Below are 19,433 nucleotides of genomic sequence, written 5' to 3'. Positions count from 1 at the left end.
CGCAGGAGACGGCTGAAAGAGCCGTATGCGGCTCCGGAGCCACGGGTTGCAGACCTGTGAGCTAGGTGGTACAATGTTGGGGGAACAAGGGAATTCTGTCATAAGCCCCAAAACAGGCCCAACATAACCCCAGAAATAGCAAAGACTTAATTCCAAAGTCAGAATAAAAAAATTTTCCCCCTCGATATAGAAACTAGTCTCTCAAAGCACATTTTGTTTCAAGCTCAAAACAAACTGAATACAAGGTCAAAATGATCTGCACATCTCTGGCCAGGAATATAACTTACTTTCTTGAAATTATTTTATCTATATGCACTGTGAATTTGAACACCTAAGAGAAGGTGTATCATTAAACATTACACAAAGATGAATACTTCAAGTGTTTATTGCTCAAAACTCATAATACATTAAATTGCTTATAGTTATTAACAGTCTTATATAAAACACTAAGAAAAGTTCACATCCACACAAAAGAACTAAGGAATGCATATCTCCTCCTCTGAACAGTAATTCATCTCGTGAACATGTCTTTTAAAAACCCTTTTTAAAATTTGTCATTCTTCATCAGATTCAAGGCTAGAAGAATAACTCAACTGGGCTGCAGTTTTACACAATGTAGCACAATTATTTCTTATGATAGGCCTCTAGTTTGCCATATGCTTATGGTGGTAGGGTATGTGTCAAAAGGCATGGGTAAGCAACTTGTAGTAATCTCTTCTTCCATAGTTTCTCCTGTACTTTTAGATCTAGACTAAAAGTCCTTTCATAAGAGCCATAGTTTCAGAACACAATGAAAACAGAGAAAAGGAAGACTGCAAATGATCCATAGCTAATCTGTAAAACATTATACATATATACATATACATATACATATATATATATATATATATATATATATATATATATATATATATATATATATATATATATATATATATATATATATATATATATATATATATATATATATATATATATATATATATATATATATATATATATATATATATATATACATACATAATATATAGTGTTTTACATATATATTAACTATGGATCAATATATATTACACATTGTAACACACTTGTATTAATGTGTATATTTAAACGGATAGAAACACTATATAATTCACATTTTCACTTTATACATATTTACAATTGTGAAATTACCGAACCTATAATTTCATGTCCCCTCTGTGGACTGCATACCCATATTTTAAAGCTTCCATCTCTCAAGATTTGGTGTACAGTTTTTATGCTTGTGACAGGAAAAAAAGGAAAAGCAATATCAGAATTTAATGATCTACTGCTTACAAACATTTGTGCTATCAATCAAACCTTACATGAAAAAAAAAAGAATGGGTTATTGTTTCTACCATGTCAGTATTAAAGTATTGGAAACTTTAATCACAGCACTGCAAATCCAAATATATCTAGGGTACAGGGAAAATCAAATCCATGATCAGCTTTGTAAGTGAAAAACACATCAAAACAAAAACAAGAAAATATGTTCTTTACTCTGAATTTTAAAGCCCACTTAAAATCAGTTGTCAGAAAGAATACTTGTAATATGTGAATCTCTCTACATCAAAGCTTTCTTAAGTAATAAGACATGCTCTTCAAACCTTCACATTATAGTAAATAAAGAGGAAAAACACTAAATACTACTCTATTTTAATTTAGAATTTGATAAATCTCTCAATGTTTGTCATATTCTGAAGAGGTAAGGTTCAATATCTGAATGTAATTTATAGATATCTTTCAGCTAATAACGTAGGTGTGCAATTTAATTAGTTTAACTTATATTTATGTGCATCATTTTAGCAACAGTATTTTATTATTATACATATTTACCAAGCAATTCCAAATAAAGCCATAAGCCCTTCATGATATTTAACTATTACTCCATCTTTCCTTGTGTGGTGCCAAATCTATTCCATAAATAACAATTATAATAATAGCAGTTGTGAAAAAAGTAAATTCCAACATCAGTACTGCAGCAATTTGGGGATTTGTGCTGGCCCAATCTGCCCAGGGACTTGATTTTTGGGAGCTAGGCCCATTTTAAGGTGCTATTTGAAATGAATTTTTAAAAATCACTTAGGACCAATTTTGTGGATTGGAAAATGGTGGCTTTCTGGCATCTATTAACGTCACCTGGTAGGGTAACAATTAAGGACACATTGTCATACCTCACCCCAACATTCGATTACAACATGCACACTACATTAAAGCTAAGTGATCAATCACAATAAAATGAAAGATTCCTTTTTTCCCCTCTTCAGATTGTACCTACAGGAAAAGAATACCTGTGCTTTAGCATCTCATTTCATAGTAATAGCATATTTTACAAACTGGTAAATAGAAGGCTAAGCTAAACAAAACAAAATACATAACCATAAACACGTTTCAGCCAAATTTTGTAATTAACATGTCTTTTGCCAGAAATATTTGCCAAGAGACAGAGCAGAACATAGTTTTTTTTTACTATCTGCACTATGCTTCAGAGATTCACTGTTTCGGAGAGGTTTTAGCCCAGGGGACATCTGTTCAAAGCACACAGAAAATGAAGAGGTGGGAGAACTGGAATAAAGACTGCTACATCAGAAGCCTTCCACTGATAGAGAAGCTACTTTGCTTTATTCCATCCATGATACTGCATAGACAAACTTGTAAGTAATTAATACTGATTTAGAAAATTGTCTGATGAAAAAGTCCATCATTTATAAAAAAAAATCTGCTTTCATAAAAGATGCCATAAAAGGTATGTAACATACCAATTACTGATTTAATCAAATGCATGTCAATATTAACAGTTGCAATATTTCCTAGGAGGGAGAACAAACTACTAAGTTCAAGAACTCTAGTCATTTTAATTCACATTTAAGTATTTGAGCATTGTTTTTAGACAGTGTTGGACAACAGAACTTGCAAACCACCCACATTCTTCAACTGAGACAATGAAGTCAACTTTTAACAAACACGTAACAACAGTTTTACTAGAACTAAAATACTTCCTATTGCAGTACCTCATGAAACATCAGAAAATTCATAGTGTATTGACTGTAAAAATGTTATCAGAGTAATTAAATGAAAGTAATAAATACAGGTAGGCTTTCAAAGAACTAGTCGTTACTGAAAAAATAGTGATTTAGCTTCTAGAAACCAATGGAATGAATAAAGAAATGAAAAGATAATGAAAACGGTATCTTGGGAGATGTTAAGACTATGAATGTTAAGACTAAAATCAGGGTATATGGGGCTGGCCTGCTTCATCCACCAAGTTGAGTATGTAAGTGGCCATATCTTCGTCCGTCGGAGCTTCAGATACAACCCAAGAATCATTTGCAGCAGTCACCTGTAGGCGGCATACAGGGCAATTCCTGTGATGACCACTCCTGTAAAGGAAGTCAGAAGAAACTGTCACCGCTTGTCAGATTTTGTATTGACAACGCACAGGACTATCTTTGCTCTCATAGTGAGATAAAATAGGATCTTGGATAAAAGGCTAAAGGAGAGCATGCTAAAAATGATACTGAAAATATCCACAACATAGACTGCGCAGACCCATTTTTGAAAGTCATCAGGCAATGAGTTCTTAAGCTTCCAAAGAAAAACATCCTGTTGTTTTTTAACTGGAAAATTTTTTATATTAACCCAAATATCTATAATTTAAAGTAATTGGTCACCCTGTCAACAAATACTGACTGCATTCAGCTATCAGTTGGTTAAGATGTAACGACATAGCAAACCCTATCAGTATCACAAAATGGCATGATGGCTGAAATTTTCAGATCTGTTTTGGCTTTCTTATGAGGTTGGGACTGTAATAAGAGGCAAAATATTTAAAGTACTCATTTGCATGCACATGTACAAATGGGCAGCGCACACCCTTCCAGTGCTAGCGGCCCCATTCACACATGTGCAAACGGGCTATTAGCAGCCCCATTCATGCCCACAGGCGACTGGGGCCACGGGTGCTAGCGCGAGTGGGGAGGGAGTATGTGTCCACATGTCCGTGCCCCAGCCAGCCATTCCATGGCCCATAGGTTGGGGACCCCCGACTTAAGAAATAAATGGAGCAGAGAAACTGAAATATAACTAGGTTGAATATTCTGCTGAGAATGTTTCTGCCTTACTGCTCAAACTTGTGGAGGCAAGCTGTTCCACTTCTTGTCCTCATTGTCACGAGGTTTCTCCTTAATTCCAGGTTGCATCTGTCTTTGATCAGTTTCCAACTATTGTTTCTTGTCTTGCCCTCTGGTGCTTTGGTGAATAACATGGCAGCCCCTCAAATACTGGAATACTGCTATCATGCCTCCCCTATTTCTTCTTTTCTTTAAACTAGCCAGACTCAATCCTGCAGCCATTCTACGTATGTTTTAGTCTCCAGGCCTTTGATCATCTTAGTTGCTCTTCTCTGAACTTTTTCCAAACTCTCAACATCTTTTTTGTGATATGGTGACCAAAATTGGCTGCGGTATTCCAGGTGTGGTCTTACTAGGATTTATAAAGCAGTACTAATACTTCGCGTGATCTTGATTCTATGCTCCTGTTTATACAACCCAGGATTGTACTGGCTTTTTTGGCTGCTGCTGCACACTGCTGGCTCATGGTCAAGTGATCATCCACTAGGACTCCAAGGTCCCTCTCACAGTTATTGTTTTTAAGCCAGGTCTCACCCAATCTGTACTTATACCTTTGATTTTGCCTGCCTAAATGTAAAACTTTGCTTTTCTCCAAACTGAAACTCATTTTGTTGGATAGGGCCCATTGTTAAAAGTTTGTCAAGATTTTGACTTCCGGTGGCTCCGCGGCGCCGGAGACAGCCTTCCCGGGCTGCCCGCCGCCCAGCTGTGTGATTTTTCGCCCGAAACAGCGCCGATCAGCTGTTCGGGTGAATTTGAAGCCCCCTCCTCGGGAGAAGAGGAGGGGGTGAGCCCCCAGGTAGGGGTTGAGTTCTCCGGGGCCGCCTGAGCTTGGAGCTTGGGCGGCTGAAGGATCGAACTCCCCCGTAGCCTGGGCTGCTCCCAGCTGGCTAGCGTCTCTGCTCCGGACTTCATGGAGCAGAGCCAGGCGTCTGCGACCATCCCTGCTTGAAGGAGAGACTATGAAAGGAAAAGAGCAGGCAGAGCAGTACAAGAGGGAAAGATGAAGAGATGAAAAGGATTATTTTATTTTACTCTCGAGCTTGATGGACTTTGCTTAAAACTTAAAGTGAAAGTGCGACACAATTGTAAGTAAAAGATGGCGTCTAAACCTCCCCCTAGAACTTTTCGGAGTGCTGGAAATTCTCCGGTGCAACAACAATCATTACTGCAGGCGTTGCATTCTCCAGATGTAGTGACATCGAAGGATCTTGAAAAACATACCCAGCTAATTTTGGAGTCAATAGGTGTTAAATTTGCACAGATGGAGGAGAAATTGGAGAAATTGGAGCAGAGAATGGAAGAAAGGTTGGAACAGAAACTTAGAGAGATGAAGGTAGACATTTTGTCCTCAGTGCATAAAATAGCTAAATGTGTGGAGGTGCTGGATGACAAAGTGGGAGAACTGACTCAAAAGAATGCTATATTAGAAGCAAAAGTATTGGAAATTGAAGATTTCAAAGACAAAATGGATAGCGAACTGAGTTTGGCTCAATTTTATCAGATGCAGTTTGCTGTTAGAATTAGAGGCCTAAAAGAGAATATTAAGGAAGATTTAAAGCAGCTGGTTTCTGAGGCTTTTGAGGTGGTATTGAACCATCCAGCATCTGAAATAAAACAAGGCATGGACAAAGTGTTTCGTGTGAACTCGTGGATTGCTAAACAGAGAAAGTTGCCTAGAGATGTGGTGGTTTATTTTGTAAAAAGGGAAATTAGAGATGAAGTCATACAAGCTGCCTATGATACTAAAGTTGTGATTGCTGGTCAAGAAGTTTTGGTTCTAAAAGAAATTCCTCCAAAGATTTTAAAGAGAAGGAAGGACTTTATATTTCTTGTGCAAGAGCTCAAGCAAAGGGATATAAGGTTCAGATGGGAGATCCCAGCTGGGTTGAGCTTCATGTATGAAGGCAAAAGGTATTGTTTGGGTACTGTGAAGCAAGCGTATGATTTTTACAACAATGTCTTAAAAGCAACCCCATCAACACTTTTGGAAGCTGCAGAGGGATCTGGAGAAGGAGAACATCAAGAGGATGAAGATGGACAGATAGACGAGAATGGTACAGGAGGAGATCAAGCTGCAACTCTTTTGGATGATCCTAGAGAACAGAGGGTGACGCGTGCTGCCTTAAAACGCTCAAAAAAGAAAAGAAAATAGGTCTAGTAGAAATCTATGGAACTTCCACAACATACTGATAGTCAAGTGGTAGTTGTGTTTTTAAGAGTTTTGGAATGATATGTATGGTGACAGAATCTTTGATTTGGAATTAATGGACAATTTACTACAGAGGAAGAGGAAGAAAGTTTTGTGGGTTAATGTGGGTTAATTTGTGTAAGAATTATCTATTATAGCCTATTTTGGCTAGAGAGGTTAATAGGGATAGGTGTTTGTGATGTGTAAATGAGAATATGTTTAGGAAATAGTGAATTGTGGAAGAACATAGATGGGAATGACGCTAGTTTTCTTTTATTTTAGTTCTTTATACATATTTAGTATTATTAAGGATTGGTTTACTCTATATAAGCTAGAGAGTGATGGATTTTAGAGTTTATAATTGTTAGTATATGATTGTTTATGATTGCTTTTTTAGATATATACCTTGTATTTTGCTCTGGGAAGTCGGGGGGGGGAGGGGGGGAGGAAGGGAAGTAGGGGGGGGAGGTAGGGGAGGGAGGAGGGAGAGGGGGAGGGGGGGATAGGGGGGAGGTAGGTAGGGGAGGAGGGAGGGGGAAGGGGGGGGTTTTAAAGGAAAACTGTATTTTAAAACTTTTCAATAAAATAACTTTCCGATCATGTAGGTTTCAGAAAATGAAAAAAAAAAAAAAGTTTGTCAAGATTTTTTTGGATCCAGTTTGTTTTCTGGGGTGTTGGCTACTCCTGCCAGTTTGGTGTCATCTGCACATTTGATGAGTTCCCCTTCTATTCCCTTATTTAAGTCATTGATGAAGACATTGAAGAGTACTGGGCCTAAGACGAAACCTTAAAGTACCCCACTGCTTACTTCTCTCCATGTGGATGTAGTGCCATTGAGGACTACTCATTAAGTACAGTTTGTCAGGCAGCTACAGATTCATCTGGTGGTGATGTTGTCTATTCCACCTTTTTCTAGCTTACCAAGGAGTAGGTTGTGGTCTACTTAGTGAAGTTCAAGTACACTATGTCCACAGTATTTCGCTGATCTATTAGTTTAGTCACTTTTTATTTTACAGGGGTTTAATTTAAAAGTGTAATAACTAATATTAATTTGTTTACGTTGTGCTGGCATGCCTCTTGAGGTTTCTGAGCAGCATGTATATAAGCATGTACACATAACTACTCAAATATGCAAGTATATAAAATGCACATATTTGTATGTGTGTGAAATCTCAGGACTAGTTTCAGCTGAACTTGGAAATCTGAGGTGGCACTGAAAAGGATTTATTTCCTTTCTTCATTAAACATGGTATAATCTGTTCATGAGATTTAACCGACTTACCATTTATCAATGCATTTCTGACAAAAGCTGTGGGCACATGGCAAGATCAGATCAGCACGTCCATCCATACAAATGCAACATTCTTCCTCATCAGTAAGCTGCTTCACCCTACAATGCAAATGTATTATTTATTCATAATCAAAGATATCCAGAACTTTAATTGTATATGTAGTATATCTTGAATTATTTCTAGGTTAAATATTTTATTACAAATAGCTATAATCCTCTAACCCCTCATTCACCAAAAGCAATTTCACATTCAATTTGCAAGAAACTATCTGGGTTTCATCCTAAGAAAGGAGCAAGGAGACCATTATTATACAAAAAACTTGGTGTTCCATAAACAAAACTTATGACAGACATTAAAATGTTAAAAAGTATTTAAAAGAATAATCATAGACTGATGTATAAATAAGAAGTTTGTTATTTGCTTCTCTTCAACATGTACACAATTACTAAATATTGTATACTGAGTGGTACATGAACATTTATACACAAACACCCCCCCAAGCACGAGATTGTTGTACACAGTGGCAAATATCTATTCCTGTTATCTACGTACCTATTTCCAATAGTTTTCTAGCACAAAAGTGATTTAATGTCCTTTCAACTCTCTGAATCATCTCAAATTTTCCAGAATGAAGAAAATTAATATGAATGATAATTTCTTTTTCAAAATCATCACTAGAGGATGTTTCTTTAAAAGAGGATGCCTCTTTTTCAGAAAAGCTTACATATATTTTCACTAAGAAAAAAGGTAGACTTAACGACTGAACATTCATTCATTGCACATTTTTATAATAAATGGCAACCCTCACCTAAATAGAATCAAGTTTACTAAACTCCTTGCTGTAGCAAGAAACTGGACTTTTTCTACCTGAATGAGCAGATTCAAACATTTTTTTTACAGTACTTCAAATACCTTCCCATCCAAAGGCTAGCCTGACAAGATCCAAGAGATGACAGATCTTCTGCTGTTCCTTCTGAGGGAGCCTTGTGTGAAAGAACCTGTGATGCCTGACTTGTGATATCTTTATAAAGTTGAATGAACTGATACAAGTTCATGATTCTTGAAGCTTCCACAATACCACTTGTCTTGTTTATCTATAACACAGAGAGCACCATTATTGTTTTTCTTGAATCATCTCGCCAATTATTCTAATTTTAGTTTTAGAGCAATGTAAATCAAGAGTTCCTAAACTCAGAAATTTGCCGTTATGAGAAGATGCTATAAATGCCTTTATAATGTTAATAACAACAACAATAATAAAGTTGGAAGGGACCCTGGAAGCCATCTACTCCAACCCCCTGCTCAGGCAGGAAACCCTATACCATTTCAGACAAATGGCTGTCCAGTCTCTCCTTAGAAACTTTGAATGTTGGAGCATTCACAGCTTCTGGAGGCAGGTTGTTCCACTGATTAACTGTTCTAACCGTCAGAAAATTTCTCCTTAGCTCTAGATTGCTTCTCTCTTTGGTTAAGTTTCAGAATGGTAACTAACATATTAATAATCACACGTTAGTACAATTATGACAAGCAAAACATTATAAACATACATATTTTAATAAGTTATGAAAATGTGGCATTTTTTTCCTATTTAACCATGAACATCCACCAAATTTATGCTTACTGTGCATTATATGTTGCTATGAAATAGAGAATTTAAGATTGTGATAAACTTACTTTGGTACAAACTATCCGAACAGCCACCTTCCAAAAAGCTGTAGCATCAGATCCTGGCTGCACTTCAAATAACAGATGCTTGTTCTGGCCAGAAGCTAATTGTGCAGTTCTGGAATTATTTAACATTTATTTAACATTCTATACATATGTAGCACTTTAAACATTTATAATGTTATGATGTACAAATTGCAACCAAATGTATTTTCAAACTTAGGGTTGGACCCAAAGAAGGTGATCTGTGGAATGGGTTTGGTGGAAATTGACTTTCCCACTTAGCCCCCTCCCAAGCAGTTTTCATGAAAAGACTTGCTGATATCATCTTTATCTAGTCTGGAAGAATCTTGCTAAAAGCCAACAACATTCATCAAAATCCTCTGATTCTGGAAAACTTGTTTCCAGAGGACTGCCAGGAGAACTAATCAAGGAAGTCATTTCAAACCCTTTGCTTGTAACAGAAACATTCATCTTTCTTTGATTTGGCTTCTTGGGAATATAATTATTCTTTCTCTGGTTCAGCTTCATTTGTGGTTCTGCAGGAGGACAACTTTAAAATAATTATGTGTTATGATTCCAGCCAAAATTGCTGGAAAATTTATGTTTTATACCAGGCATTTCAAACTGCCGGCCCACGGGCCGGACGCATCATCCTGAAACTGCACCCACCCCATTGCCAGCAATGGGGAAAAAGTGATACGTCGCACATCACGAGTTTGACATGCCTGTTTTATACAAACATGTGTTTATATAAAGCATGTGTTTTCATGCAACTCCTGATTTTTAGAACTGTACGTGATTGGTATATGGCTTACACACAAAAGATCTTTCATAACCAGATAAGGAAAGATCCCTGTCAGATAGCCTGGAGACACATGACTCATCACCATAGATAAATGCTGAGTTAGATACTGTATACCAGTTACCTGACTCAGTATAAGGCAACATACGGTATGTTTCCACCTACAGTATTTTTAAGACATTTATTTCCCTCCTAAAAGGACAAATTGGAAAATGCATTCACGTCCAATAGAGATTCAATTTTAGAACACATTTTTAATAAAAGTGATAATTGCAAAGAAAGTAAAGTATTTTCCAAGTAGCTCAATATTAAAATGGCTAAGCCATGGTTTAGGTTTGCATCAACTGATTTAACTGCTATTGTGAGGTTTCAATGAATGAGTACTAGATTTATTATTGCTCTTATGTAATTTATTATGGTGTCTTTAATAAGGGAAATAAGCTTCTCTCCTATCTACTAGTTTCAATTTGAAGAACATTACAATATACATCTGATAAAAGTCCTGATCGCAAAGTATGAGGGCAATTTGAAAATAAACCTCCGTTTGGTTATCAATGATAGACATTCGCAGATACAGAACTTTTATTATATCGGGCGAATTTGAAGCCCCCTCCTCGGGAGAAGAGGAGGGGGTGAGCCCCCAGGTAGGGGTTGAGTTCTCCGGGGCCGCCTGAGCTTGGAGCTTGGGCGGCTGAAGGATCGAACTCCCCCGTAGCCTGGGCTGCTCCCAGCTGGCTAGCGTCTCTGCTCCGGACTTCATGGAGCAGAGCCAGGCGTCTGCGACCATCCCTGCTTGAAGGAGAGACTATGAAAGGAAAAGAGCAGGCAGAGCAGTACAAGAGGGAAAGATGAAGAGATGAAGAGGATTATTTTATTTTACTCTCGAGCTTGATGGACTTTGCTTAAAACTTAAAGTGAAAGTGCGTCACAATTGTAAGTAAAAGATGGCGTCTAAACCTCCCCCTAGAACTTTTCGGAGTGCTGGAAATTCTCCGGTGCAACAACAATCATTACTGCAGGCGTTGCACTCTCCAGATGTATTGACATTGAAGGATCTTGAAAAACATACCCAGTTAATTTTGGAGTCAATGGGTGTTAAATTTGCACAGATGGAGGAGAAATTGGAGAAATTGGAGCAGAGAATGGAAGAAAGGATGGAACAGAAACTTAGAGAGATGAAGGTAGACATTTTGTCCTCAGTGCATAAAGTAGCTAAATGTGTGGAGGTGCTGGATGACAAAGTGGAAGAACTGACTCAAAAGAATGCTATATTAGAAGCAAAAGTATTGGAAATTGAAGATTTAAAAGACAAAATGGATAGCGAACTGAGTTTGGCTCAATTTTATCAGATGCAGTTTGCTGTTAGAATTAGAGGCCTAAAAGAGAATATTAAGGAAGATTTAAAGCAGCTGGTTTCTGAGGCTTTTGAGGTGGTATTGAACCATCCAGCATCTGAAATAAAACAAGGCATGGACAAAGTGTTTCGTGTGAACTCGTGGATTGCTAAACAGAGAAAGTTGCCTAGAGATGTGGTGGTTTATTTTGTAAAAAGGGAAATTAGAGATGAAGTTATACAAGCTGCCTATGATACTAAAGTTGTGATTGCTGGTCAAGAAGTTTTGGTTCTAAAAGAAATTCCTCCAAAGATTTTAAAGAGAAGGAAGGACTTTATATTTCTTGTGCAAGAGCTCAAGCAAAGAGATATAAGGTTCAGATGGGAGATCCCAGCTGGGTTGAGCTTCATGTATGAAGGCAAAAGGTACTGTTTGGGTATTGTGAAGCAAGCGCATGATTTTTACAACAATGTTTTAAAAGCAATCCCATCAACACTTTTGGAAGCTGCAGAGGGATCTGGAGAAGGAGAACATCAAGAGGATGAAGATGGACAGATAGACGAGAATGGTACAGGAGGAGATCAAGCTGCAACTCTTTTGGATGATCCTAGAGAACAGAGGGTGACGCGTGCTGCCTTAAAACGCTCAAAAAAGAAAAGAAAATAGGACTAGTAGAAATCTATGGAACTTCCACAACATACTGATAGTCAAGTGGTAGTTGTGTTTTTAAGAGTTTTGGGATGATATGTATGGTAACAGAATCTTTAATTTGGAATTAATGGACAATTTACTACAGAGGAAGAGGAAGAAAGTTTTGTGGGTTAATGTGGGTTAATTTGTGTAAGAACTATCTATTATAGCCTATTTTGGCTAGAGAGGTTAATAGGGATAGGTGCTTGTGATGTGTAAATGAGAATATGTTTAGGAAATAGTGAATTGTGGAAGAACATAGATGGGAATGACGCTAGTTTTCTTTTATTTTAGTTCTTTATACATATTTAGTATTATTAAGGATTGGTTTACTCTATATAAGCTAGAGAGTGATGGATTTTAGAGTTTATAATTGTTAGTATATGATTGTTTATGATTGCTTTTTAGATATATACCTTGTATTTTGCTCTGGGAAGTCGGGGGGGGGAGGGGGGGAGGAGGGGAAGTAGGGGGGGGAGGCAGGGGAGGGAGGAGGGAGAGGGGGAGGGGGGGGGATAGGGGGGAGGTAGGGAGGGGAGGAGGGAGGGGGAAGGGGGGGTTTTTTAAAGGAAAACTGTATTTTAAAACTTTTCAATAAAAATGATAGACATTCGCAGATACAGAACTTTTATTATATGCATTGGAAAACTACATTACATTACTTTTTGACATAATCGCCATTCAAATTGAGGCACTTGTCATAACGTCTTACAAGGTTTGAAATTCCTTAGTAGTAGTAGCTCAGCACCAAATCTGGGCTATGGGGTGTGTGTGTGTGATCAAAAATACCAAAGGAACTGCTTCAGAAGTTCTTGGGTGTATCTAGCGGCGTGCGGGTGAGCATTATCATGAACCAACATCACACCGGAAGTGGTGCCATAGAAAATCCCGCCAAATGTGAAGATGCCAAAGGAGTACTGTTGGTGAAGTTCGACCATCAATTCAGAAGTCTACTGTGAAATATTAGCCATCCATAACAAGCGTCGGGGCATGCTGACTTTCAGCGTGGTGTTGGTTCACGTTAATGCTCGCCAGCACACTGCTAAATGCACCCAAGAACTTTTGAAGAAGTTTCGTTGGGATGTTTTTGATCAACACCCCCCCAGTCCAGATTTGGCATCAAGCTACTACTAAGGAACTTCAAACCTTGTAAGATGTTATGACAAGTGACTCAATTTGAATGGCGCTTATGTTGAAAAGTAATTTAATGTTGTAGTATTCTATTGTGTATAATAAAAGTTCTGTATCTGTGAGTGTCTGTCATTGATAACCAAACGGAGGTTTATTTCCGAACTGCCCTCATATTTGTAGTGGTTTAAGATATGACTAAACACACCCCGAGGATCTAAACCTTATATCACACATGTAATGCAACTGTCCTATTTTTATTAGAAATTAAGCAGTCATATACATTACATATTGCTAATAATTCATTCTGAAATGCCTTAAGCATGTTCCTGTTTAATACTTAAAACTATCATATGCATAAAAGGGGAAAAAAATCTCACGTGTCATTAAGTTCAGCTACTCTTCCCAAAAACTCTTCATATGTCAAGTAGCCACTTTCTCGAACAAGAGAGACGTGCTTGACAACTTTTTCTGGCAGCTTATTTATAACTGTCTGGGTCTGGCTTGAGAGTTGCTGGCCCATGATAGAATGCTTTAGCTCAGGTCCCAGGACGAAATCCTGCTTTCCACATTTAGAGAATTTCTGATAAATATATTTTAAAACACTGTATTAGAATAAATAGTCATCACTGCATTTAATTCACAATGCATAAACTTCAAACTAACTACGTGCTATATAGTTCAGCTGGAGTAGCTCTGTATAAAGGTAAAGGTAAAGGTTCCCCCGCACATGCGTGCTAGTCGTTTCCGACTCTAGGGGCCGGTGCTCATCTCCGATTAAATCCATTTCTGACACCTAATTCAAGCATATTCTTAATAGGAAAATTAACACTCTGTGAATGCACATTTTTATTAACATTTTTAGTAACTCCTAAAATGCAAAATATAATGACTGACAATTGCAAGTTTACAATTTTAAAACTCTGTAGACTAAACTCAATTGTTTTTTAAATGAGAGAGAATAACATTCATTCAGGTGAAGCCATGCAGAAAATAACAGTGCACAGCAAAATCTAGTTGACCATTAAGGAGAAGAACATATTAGACATGCAAAAAACTCAAATTACGGTGAAGAAAGAGCTATTATTTAAAGACTATAATTTATGTCATGTTCTAATTTGTATACTACATTTTACTAACTATATTTTTATCTATCCAGTAGCTGGAGTTTTGTAGGTGTATTACAAAGTCTTTATCTTAAATCTTAAAAGACCAAACAAAGAAAAACTGTAAAACTGTAATGTCAACTAACACACATTAATTTGAAAACAATATATCAGATACATTATCACAGTATTATGAAAGATTTAAAAACTAATTATATTAAAGTGAGGGATATAAATTTATATAAATAAATTTATATAAATTAAATAAAATAAATAAAAATGAAATAAATGTAATACCGGTTATAAAATAACACTCTTGTTCATAGGGTTGAGTGGAACTTCCAAAGAGTAAATAAATCAAAGCTTAAAAATTGAAAGTATTAATTCTAAAACGTTCGAACATAAAATTCCTGAATTTTACAGTTTGAAGTGTAATTTAAACTGTAACTTCATTGTTTCGTAGAAGCATTTTTCAGAATTCTAGCAACCTGTTTTAATATGCTATCATTTTGCAGAACTGTCCCCCAAAATTGAGCTACAGGTAGTCTTCGACTTGCAACAGTGATCATTTAGTGATCATTCAGAGTTACAACAGCACCGAAAAAGTGATTTATGACCATTTTTCACACTTATGACCAACGCAGCACTCTGATGGTCACATGATCAAAATTTGGACACTGGAAACTGATTCATATTTCTGACAGTTGCAGTGTCCCGGAGTCATGTGAATATGTTTTGTGACCTTCTTACAATAAAAGTCAATGGGGAAGCTAGATTCACTTAACCTTCTTACTCACTTAACAACTGCAGTGGTTCACTTAACAACTGTGGCAAGAAAGGTCATAAAATGGGGCAAAATTCACTTAACAAATGTTTCACCTACTAACCGAAATTTTGGGGTCAATTGTGGTTGTAAGTTGAGGGGGTACCTGCATTCGTTATTATTACACCCAAAACTGGTTACTTGAATCCAAATTCCCTTACTTGAAAAGGAGACGGTAATTTTTTTAAAATTCTGTTCAAGTACATATATTTCAGAAGCATCCAAAGTGTTTTATCTCTCTAAACCAGGGGTGTCAAACTCAATTTCATTGAGGGCCGCATCAGCATTGCGGTTGCCCTCAAGGGGCCAGGTGGGTGTGGCCAGGGTGGGCGTGGCCTACTGGGTGGGCATGGCTAGAGTGCGTATGGCCTACTGGGTGGGCGTGGCCAGCTCTACATCATTCACATCAAGGGTGCCTATGGGGGCCTGGGCAGGAGAGGGACAGATCTGAGGGTCTCTGGCAGAAGGAGGGTCTCTGGGCCAGGGCCAAGGCAGTGGGGGCCGTTCCCTCACTGTTTCCAGGATGGCTTTGTGGGCCGCATGAAACCACTTCGCGGGCCACATCCGGCCCCCGGGCCTTGTGTTTGACATGTCTGCCCTAAACCAATCCGGGTGTTGCTGTAGGGGTAATATTCGCCTTCAAGTTCTCCTCAACTCCTGGTGACAGCACTAAAACACAGTTTCTCATTGCTTACTTCTGGGACAAGTTTTTCAACTTTCTGGTTAAACTAGCCCAGGGGTAGGCAACCTTGGCTCTTTTATGACTCATGGACTTCAACTCCCAGAATTCCTGAGTCAGCATAGCTGAAATCAGGAATTCTGGGAGTTGAAGTCCATGAGTCAGATATGTCAAACACAAGGCGCGGGGGCCGGATCCGGCCCGCGAAGTGGTTTCATGTGGCCCGCGAAGCCATCCTGGAAACAGTGAGGGAACGGCCCCCACTGCCTTGGCCCTGGCCCAGAGACCCTCCTTCTGCCAGAGACCCTCAGATCTGTCCCACTCCTTCCCAGGTCCCCATAGGCACCCTTGATGCGAACGATGTAGAGCTGGCCACGCCCACCCAGTAGGCCATACGCACTCTAGCCACGCCCACCCAGTAGGCCACGCCCACCCTGGCCATACCCACCCGGTCCCCTGTGGGCAACCGCAATGCTGATGCGGCCCTCAATGAAATTGAGTTTGACACCCCTGCCATGAGTCGTAAAAGAGCCAAGGTTGCCTACCCCTGAACTAGCCTATAAGCCCCAATCCTAACCCAACCCAGTCTAGCCCTGCTGGGCTTTTGGGTCTGGAGAAGGTGGGGCAGGTGCTGTCACCCTGCTGAGCCATCAAGAAATGTTAAGGCTATCAGTCAATCGCCCCGGGGCCTAAGAAGCTGGGATAAAAAGTGTAAACAAACTCATCTCCGAAGAGGCTGGCTGAACCGAGAAGTCGGTCGGTGCTTTCTGAACTTGGTTGTTTCCTTGCAGACATTTGAACTAGGTAACATCCTCAGTACTAGCCCTGGATAATCCTGAACCACCCAGGAAAGTGCCTCTCTATTCACAAAACTGACTGCTCTTTAGAAGGCCAGATCCTGAAGCTAAAACTCAAATACTTTGGCCACCTAATGAGAAGGAAGGACTCACTGGAGAAGAGCCTAATGCTGGGAAAGATGGAGGGCAAGAGAAGAAGGGGACGACAGAGAATGAGGTGGCTGGATGGAGTCACTGAAGCAGTAGGCGTGAGCTTAAATGGACTCCAGAAGATGGTAGAGGACAGGAAAGCCTGGAGGAACGTTGTCCATAGGGTCGCGATGGGTCGGACACGACTTCGCAACTAACAACAACAACAACAATTCACAAAACTCAACAAACTCGGACTATACTCGCAGCTGACCAGGCTTAGCTCACTCAGAAGAGCCAAGAGGCAAGGCAGGCGCACAGGTAGGGCTGGACCTTCTTGAGCCCGATAGCAAAAATAACAAAAAAAAAAACCACAGCAGGTCCCAAACCTCCATGGGGGGGGGAAGGGAAACCTGCTCTGTGACCCACAAAACCCAGGCGCTTGGGCTGGTCTAGAGCTGGAAAGAACCAAGTCCTTGAATTTGAGAGAGAGAGACGCCCAACAGCTTGCAAATTGGACTGCTCCTCCCCACCTCCATTTACGAATCACAAATAGTTCAGGCAAAGCAAACATTTATTTATTGCATTTTCTTTTACACAAGCAGGCCTGTTTATTCTCAACGGATCCAGTCGTTACATAGGGTCGCATTACATCCGATGGACAAAAGACCAGACACCCCCTTTCCCCCTTTTAAAACACGCTGGGTCTCCTTGCACTTCAGAAGGCAGCCCAACATTTGACTACCGAGTCCCTGAAAGGGCTAGTTTTTGCATTATCGAAGGAAAGGAAAAAGGGCGGGGGCAACGCTAAATGCTAATACAAACGTCATTAAAATGTCAAAAATAAAAGGTCTGAACGGCTTCATTACGGGCCACGGCCACGACCGCATCCCGGTCCCGTTTTGGTTCGCTTAACTCAGGGGTAGGCAACCTCGGCTCTTTTATGACTCATGGACTTCAACTCCCAGAATTCCTGAGTCAGCATAGCTGACTCAGGAATTCTGGGAGTTGGAGTCCATGAGTCATAAAAGAGCCGAGGTTGCCTACCCCTGGCTTAACTCGAGCTCTGGGCGCAAACGAAGAGCCGCCCCGCCCCTCCTCCTCCTCCTCTTCCTCCCCCTCCCCCCTCCCCCGAGTCAAGGCCCACAAAAAGCCAAACTCTCCACCGCAGCCTCACCGCTGACGCTCCAACATCCTGCTCCGAATTCGCAGCTACGGTCTCCGGCGCCAGCAACGGCTCCGCCCCGCTTCGGGCGCCAAAGCCTCCCACCCGCTCAAGAGATTGCGTGACGTCACGACGCGACGTACGGCAACGGGGTGGGTTCCCGACGCCCTGAAGGCGACGTATTGAAGTTTCGCTTCCTGCTCGGTTGCCAGGATCTCGAAAATAGCCGAACTGGCCCGAGGTTTTTGAGAGGTAAACGACGGAGAATGGTTCGTCATCATCTTTTTTTTTCCTACAAACCTGCAACATGTTTTAAAATTATGAGAGGCAAAGAAGTAAGAGTCGGAATGTTGATTATTCGTGACCTTCCTGTAGGATCCTTTGAAAGGATTGTCCTTGCATAGAAAGAGTGCCAGTGCAGTCCTACAATAAACGCTTATTGGAGACAGCGTGGCGCGAAAACGAGGCAATAGATTAATTTCGGATGGTTGAAATCCTTAATGATTTTATAGGATTCAAGTGCGCCGCTGTCAAGTAATTTCCAGTAAACAGAACTGCCGACTGTAGAAGAATGGACTTTAAAAGTTTCTGACCTGGCGGAAATGGCAAAGATCTCGGCTTACTTGAAAGACCATTCGCAACAACGTTATATTACGGAGTGGAAAAAAATGGATTGATTACATCCAGAATAAATATGGGACTAAAAAGTTTCATTTAGCATTTGCATAAGTTTTGATGTGGTATTAGTATTGCTTGTAGTCATTTTATAGGAGCTAGAGTGCGATAGACTTAATAGCTTATTGTTGTTAGCATATGGTTGTTTATGATTGTTTTTATTTTTATACCTTGTATTTAGCTCTGGGAAGTCGGGGACGGGGAGGGGGGAAGGGGAGGGGGGAGGGTTGGGAAGGGTTGGGTAGGGGGTGGGGGGGAGGGGGAGGGGTTGTTAAAGATAAAATGTATTGAAAAATTTTCAATTAAAAAAAAGTAATTTCCAGTAAACATGCATGCGTGCATCGAACCTTAACATCGATCTGACCTTTGCCACAAAACTGCCTGGAAAACTCAGATCACCTTGCTTTTGCATGATTTGTTAAAAGAAATCTTCAACATTAAATCCCATCCCACCTCTGTGCTAGCAGTGAGTTCTGACGGATCCAAAAGTTTTGATGTTAGATCTGATGCTTAGGTTATATACAGGATTCACTTAAAATCACCATTGAAACAAATTTTATCAGTCTGGCTGATCTGACAGTTTTTGGTACATCTGTGGTGCAAGAAACAGGCTTCATTTTGTATACAGATCATCTCCTATCCATCACAATCATGGATCCAATAGTTTTTGGCACATTATTAAAGATATGGATTCAAGACATAGGTTCTATTGACAAAACTGAAACAGCATGGAAGAAAAACAAAAAAATCTTTTCTGGTCTTTTATCATAGAAAGCATTTAATTCATTTCAACATGGCCCACAAAT

General features: G+C 39.5%; 1 protein-coding gene across 1 annotated transcript; it reads right to left on the bottom strand.

The window, feature by feature from the left end:
* Positions 1–1,116: 1,116 nt before the first annotated feature.
* RNF141 (ring finger protein 141) lies at positions 1,117–18,041 on the bottom strand. The gene is made up of 6 exons (XM_081335726.1): positions 17,965–18,041; positions 13,634–13,836; positions 9,306–9,414; positions 8,544–8,725; positions 7,622–7,729; positions 1,117–3,398 (listed from the first exon to the last, which is right to left on the bottom strand). The coding sequence occupies exons 2-6, from the start codon at positions 13,774–13,776 to the stop codon at positions 3,248–3,250; spliced, it is 693 nt and encodes a 230-aa protein (XP_081191852.1). The 5' UTR covers positions 13,777–13,836; positions 17,965–18,041; the 3' UTR covers positions 1,117–3,247.
* Between the last annotated feature and the right edge of the window lie 1,392 nt (positions 18,042–19,433).

Source organism: Vipera berus, assembly GCF_964194415.1.
Source record: "Vipera berus genome assembly, chromosome: 1".
In the NCBI taxonomy this organism is placed as follows: Eukaryota; Metazoa; Chordata; class Lepidosauria; order Squamata; family Viperidae; genus Vipera; species Vipera berus.
Note: the sequence above shows the minus strand (reverse complement) of the source record. Positions and strands in the feature narration are given on the sequence as shown.